General features: G+C 60.1%; 1 protein-coding gene across 1 annotated transcript; it reads right to left on the bottom strand.

Annotated features, from left to right (window-relative positions):
* Nucleotides 1-417: 417 nt before the first annotated feature.
* On the bottom strand, nt 418-6,040 carry PLVAP (plasmalemma vesicle associated protein; the record flags this gene model as incomplete). The annotated part of the gene is made up of 3 exons (XM_008050064.1): nt 5,666-6,040; nt 1,298-1,394; nt 418-1,207 (listed from the first exon to the last, which is right to left on the bottom strand). Coding segments are annotated over exons 1-3 (1,256 nt in total), but the record flags the coding sequence as incomplete, so codon positions are not given.
* Between the last annotated feature and the right edge of the window lie 148 nt (nt 6,041-6,188).

Here is a 6,188-nt window from a genome sequence, read left to right as displayed (position 1 = left end):
GGACTACGGGTGCCAACCACACTTGAGTAACTTTTTTTCTGTAGAAATGAGGTCTTGCTCTGTTGCCCAGGTTGGTCGCGAACTCCTGGACACAGGCGATCCTCCCACCTCAGCCTCCCAAAGTGCTGGGATGACAGGTGTGAGCCACCGCACCCAGCCCAGCTTTCAACCCTAAACTCACCCTCCACGTCTCAACTCCACCCAATCCCGAGCAACGACAATCCTGGATGTCCCCCTCACTCAGCCAGTACCCGGCAGCCCCCGTTCCCGTTCCAGCCCTAACCCCGCACCCTGCTCAGCACCCACCCCCAGTCCAGACCCTGCCCCCGTCCTAATGCCAGCGAAGGTCTCCAGGGAGTCCTGACGCTCCCGCCCGAGACCAAAGGCCCAAGACCAGAGGCCAGCCTCCCGGCTGACGCCAGACTCCCGCCCACGTCCCCGCCGCCCACTAGCACCTCGCCGGGCTCCCCGCGGCTCCCCGGGCCGCGGCCCACCTTGGCCTTGATGCAGGTGTCCAGAGCCGAGTTGCTGATGGCCAGCTGCAGCCTCAGCTGCTCCACCTGCCGCTTCTTGTCCTCCAGCTCCTTGGAGAGGCCGTCTCGCTCCTTCCGCAGCACCGCCTTCTCCTCCAGCGCCAGCTGCGTCTGCCGGGCGCAGTCGGCCTGCAGCTTGGCCTCCCGGGCCTGGGCCGCCTTCTCCGCCTTCTCCCTGGCCTCCTGGCCCGAGCGCAGGCCCTGCTGGGCCTCCAGCTTCTGGCGCTGGAGGTCCGCGTTCTCGCGGGCCACGCGCTCGATCCCCGCCCGGAGGCTGCGCGCCAGCTCCTCCACCTTGGAGGCCATGAGGCTGGGCAGGTGTTCGCAGGCCCGCCGGACGGAGCCCAGCTCCAGGGAATGGTAGGGGTTGTAGCTGGGAATCATGGGGTCCAGCGTGCGGGGGATAATGGAGTCTCTCCACACGCCGCGCAGGTCGGCCTCGAACTTGTCCTTGTCCAGGGGCAGGCAGAGGCCCTGCCCCTTCTGCAGCCGCTCCTCGGCCAGCTGGCGCTCCAGCCGCTGCTGCTCCCGGGCCTGCGCACACTCGGCCAGCTGGGCCTCCACGCCACGCCGGCCCGCCAGCAGGCCCTCCTTGTCGCGGGCGCACACCGCCTTCTCCTGGGCCAGCTCCACCTCCAGCGTCTTGGCCTTCTGCTCCAGCATGTGCATCAGGGCTGGGCGACAGGACCCAGGCCCGGGCGGTCAGGCGCGGCCGCGAGCGTTGGGCGGGGAGTCCGCCCCTTCCCCGCAGCCTCCACACTCACCGTGGCAGCTCTGGTTCACGTCCTTGAGTTGATCTTGGCATTGTTTCTCGCTCAAGATGACGGCCGCCACGTATCGCTGATTGTTCGCGTAGATGACCTGCCCGGACGGAGGAGCACGGGGGCAGAGCTCAGCGCCCCGGCCCCTGGGGCTGCCTGGACCCAGATCGGGCCCCAGGTGGCCTGGGCGAGCCGGGTTCACACGGGCACTCCTGTTCGGGGGATGCTGGGAGGCCGGCTGTGGTGGCTCACACCTGTCACCTCAGAGCTTTGGGAGACTGAGCTGGGAGGATTGCTTGAGGCCAGGAGTTTGAGGCCAGCTGGGGCAATACAGTGAGACCCCATCTCTATGTAAGAAGAGTTGGCCAGACACAGTGGTTCACGCCTGTCATCCCCGCACTTTGGGAGACGGAGGCGAGAGGACTGCCTGAGCCCAAGGGTTCGAGACCTGCCTGGGCCACTTGGCGAGACCTTGTCTCCACAATAAATCAGTCTGGAAGATAAAGACTCCAACTCCAGAAAAAAGGTTGTGATGCGGTCCTTAGGGTGCACCCTGATCCAGTGTGACTGGTATCCTTACAGATAGGGGGAATGTGACACAGAGACATGCTCAGAGAAAGGAGCATGGGGAGAGACAGGGAGGAGACGCCAGTTGTCTGGGGCGGGCTCTTCCCTCGCGGCCTCGGGAAGACCCAGCCTCCGGCCCCTTGATCCTGGCCTTCTGGGCTCCAGAGCTGTGGGAAAGCCAGATTCTGTTGAAGCCACCCCATCCGTGCTGCTTTGTGAGGAGGCCCTAGCACACTCAGACAGCTGCTAAGACTGTCCTGGGGGAAAGAGGAGTCTTGTCTTTTTTTTTTTTTTTTTTTTTTTGAGTTGGAGTCTCACTCTGTCGCCCAGACTGGAGTGCAGTGGCCGCTCCCGGCCACCACAGCCTCGCCTGCTGGACTCCAGCGATCCTTCCACCTCAGCCTTTCGAGTGGCTGAAATTACAGGCGCGCACTACCACGGCCGGCTGATTTTTTGATTTATTGTAGAGATGAGGCCTCGCCAAGTTGCCCAGGCGGGTCTCGAACCCGTGGGCTCAGGCCATCCACTCACCTCAGACTCCCAAAATGCTGGGATTACAGGCTGAGCCACCGAGCCCGGCTCTGTCTTTTTTTTTTTTTGAATCGGATTCTCGCTCCATCGCCCAGGCTGGAGGGCAGGGGCACGCTCACGGCCACCGCAGCCTCGCCTGCTGGACTCCGGCGATCCTTTCACCTCAGCCTTCCAAGTAGCTGGAACTACAAGCATGTGCCACCAGGCCCGGCTAATTTCTTGGTTTATTGTAGAAATGAGGTCTTGCCAAGTTGCCCGGGCCGGTCTCGAACCCGTGGGCTCAGGCGATCCTCTCACCTTGGCCTCCCAAAGTGCTGGGATTATAGGCGTGAGCCACTGCGCCTGGCCAAAGAGTCTTTTATCAAAAATTGGGAAAGGTCTCAATACATGGTACAGTGGTCTCCAGCTCCTGAGTTCAAGCAATCCTCCCGTCTCAGCCTTCTGAATAGCTGGGACTACAGGTGTGAGCCACCGCACTCACCAAGAATAGTCTTTTTAACAAATGGTGCTGGAACAACTGGACATCCTCATGCCGAGAAATGAATGTCGACCCCTTCCTACACCACATGCAGATCTGAATTCACAGAAGAGATGGAGTGGCAGAACGCCTTAGAAGACGGCACAGAAGGCCTTTGTGACCTTGGGTTTGATGGTGAGTCTTTGCTACCTTGGGTTTGGCAATGGTTTCTCAGGATACAGAAAGCACAAGCAGCACAGCAAAAAAATAGTTACTTCGGCCTTCATCGATATGAAAAAACGTTGTGCTTCAAAGGACACCATGAAAAAAGGGAAAAAGCAACCCCGGAAATGAGAGGAAATGAGTGCAAATCAGACATCTGGTAAAGAAGTAGTGTGGAGAATATATTCTAAAAACCCTGGCTGGGCAGGGTGGCTCACACCAGTAATCCCAGCACTTTGGGAGGTCGAGGTGGGAGGATTGCTTGAGGCTAGGAATTTGAGACCAGCCTAGGCCACAGAGTGAGACCTCATCTCTACAATAAATCAAAAAATCAGCCGGGCGTGGTAGCGCGTGCCTGTAATTCGGCTACTCGGAAGGCTGAGGCGGAAGGATCGCTGGAGCCCAGCGGGTCGAGGCTGCGGTGGCCGGGAGCGGCCCCTGCACTCCAGTCTGGGTGACAGAGTGAGACTCCAACTCAAAAAAAACCCAAAAACAAAACAAAACGCTATGCTCCTGGGCAGGTGGCTGTGCGTGTCCTGGGAGAGTCAGTGGGCCAAGTCCCCAGGACGAACACGTCTCAGAAACTGTCCTAGACTGGGGGGGTGGGGACTCTGGGGGGAGGCACAGCCCCACCCTGAGGCCCTGCCCTGGGAATCTGAGCAGGGAGACACCGCCCTGCCCTGGGCAGATCTGCAGCCCGCGCATGTCTTCCTGCTGGCTGGGCAGAGCCGAGGGGTCTGAGGCCCCATCCGACGCCCTTCCTTCCCACGCCCGCGCTGCCAGCCAGGATGCCGCCTGAGGACGCCGCGAGCAGCCCCTGCCTCCCCTCACCCCTGGCCTCCTGGGGGGCCCCAGGCCCGCTCCCCTCGGGATCTCAGGGGCAGCAGGTCCCCAGGAAGGGAGCGTGGGAGGACACGGGGCGGCCGTCGAGGACGCTGGACACCCATGGGGCTGGGAGGGACAGCGGTCTCCACGCGGCCCCACGTTTGCACTCGCTGCCGTCCCGGAGAGCCCTGCCGCTTCCACCCTGGGAAAGCCACGTCCCCGCTTGGCCCTCCGTCTCCCCAGCTGCCAAAGGGCTGAGAACGCCCCTTCCCTCGCCCCCAGATCAGCGATGAGAATTATTTCCAGATCCAACCCTGGCGCAGGGCGACCATGAGCAGCTCAGACACATTGTGCCTGAGGAAGAACAACACACTCTGAGCTTTTCTTCCCCCCCCCTTTTTATTTTATTTTATTTATTTATTTTTTTGAACCGGAGTCTCACTCTGTCGCCCAGGCTGGAGTGCAGTGGCACGCTCATGGCCACTGCAGCCTCGACCTGCTGGGCTCTGGCAATCCTTCTGCCTCAGCCTTCCGAGTAGCTGGAATTACAGGCACGTGCTACCATGCCCGGCTGATCTTTTTATTTATTGTAGAGATGAGGTCTCGCTGCCCAGGCGGGTCTCAAACCCGCAGGCTCAGGCAATCCACTCACCTCAGCCTCCCAAAGCGTGGGATTACAGGCTGAGCCACCGAGCCCGGCTTCCCCTCACCTTTTAAAATGTAAAATAGAGATGGGGTCTTGCTATGTTACCCAGGCTGGTCTGGAACACCTCACCTCAGGTCATCCTCTCGCCTCAGCCTCCCAAAGTACTAGGATTACAGGCGTAAGCCACCGTGCTTGGCCCACTCTGAGCTTTTATTCAGTCTGTTCTTAGGCATAGTGAGTGTGTGCTGGAACATTCTGGGCACTTTATGCCCACAGAGTCGTGGGCTCAAAGCTGCCCATTAACTTCAGCATGCCAGTTAAACTTGAATTCCAAGGAAACAATGAGTCATTTTTTTTAGTTAAAAAAAATATTGGCTGGGCATGGTGGCTCATGCCTGTCATTCTAGCACTTTGGGAGGCAGAGGCAAGAGAATTGCCTGAGCGCACGGGTTCAAGACCAGCCTGAGCAACATAGCGAGACCTCATCTCTACAATCAATCAAAAAATTAGCCAGGCAAGGTGGCATACGCCTGTGGTTCCAGCTACTTGGAAGGCTGAGGCAGAAGGATCGTCTGAGCCCAGCAGGTCGAGGCTGCGGTGGCCATGAGCGTGCCCCTGCACTCCAGCCTGGGTGATGGACTGAGACTCCAACTTAAAAAAAAAGCATATTCCAAATATTGCTTGGGATATACTGCAAAAAAAAAAAAAAAAATGAAGCTGGACTCGGTGGCTTACACCTATAGTCCCAGCACTTTGAGAGGCGAATGCGGTTGAGCCCAGGAATTCAAGACCAGCCTGGGCAACACAGCAAGACCCCATCTCTCCAAAAAATTTAAAAATTAGCCAGATACGGTAGTGCCTGTAGTCTCAGCTCCTCGCGAGCCTGAGGCGGGAGGATCGCTGGAGCCCCGTGGGTCGAGGCTGCAGTGAGCTCTGATCACGCCACTGCACTCCAGCCTGGGTCGTAGAGCCAGACCCCATCTCTGAAAATGAAATAAGGTAAGAATCTGCGCGGCTTCTCATGCAGAGTGTTGGGTCTGTGACTGCCGCGTCTCCCAGACGAGGAAAGCAAGACCCAGAGAGCGACGCACCCGCCCGGCCCCGGCGGCAGACGCGGCCTTACCCGGTCGGCCTGGCACTGGCGGAAACTGGCGTTGATGCGGTCCAGGTCTCGCCGGGCACCGAGCAGCATCTGCATGATGGCGTCCTTGGCGCGGGCCGTGAGGTTGAGCTCCTTGGTCAGGTTGGCCTGGGCGGCCGTGAGCCCCACCACCTGGCCGTACAGGCCCTCGGCCCGGCGCTCGGTGGCCTGCAGGTTGGACTCGGTGGCCACGTGCACGTTGCCGTAGACCATGAACAGGACCAGGCCCAGGATGACGAGGAACTGGGTGAGCGAGGCGAAGAGGAAGAAGTAGCGCAGGTAGTACCAGCAGCCCCGCGCGCTGCCCCCGGCCCGGGCGTAGGCGCTGCCGTGCTCCGTGGCCAGACCCATCTCCCCGGTCCCTGCCCGCGCCCGGCAGCGGGAGTGCTTATGTGACTCCGCCGAATACTTCCTGTGCCTGGCTCCTTCCTGGCCGGGAGGAAACGGGGCCGCGGGTTATCACCACACTCCCACCCTGGCTGTGAAGGGCGGGGGGGCGGCGGGG

The sequence above is a fragment of the Carlito syrichta genome, unplaced genomic scaffold (genome assembly GCF_000164805.1).
Source record: "Carlito syrichta isolate Samal-C Ts95f unplaced genomic scaffold, Tarsius_syrichta-2.0.1 Scaffold142946, whole genome shotgun sequence".
NCBI classification, from domain to species: domain Eukaryota; kingdom Metazoa; phylum Chordata; class Mammalia; order Primates; family Tarsiidae; genus Carlito; species Carlito syrichta.
Note: the sequence above shows the minus strand (reverse complement) of the source record. Positions and strands in the feature narration are given on the sequence as shown.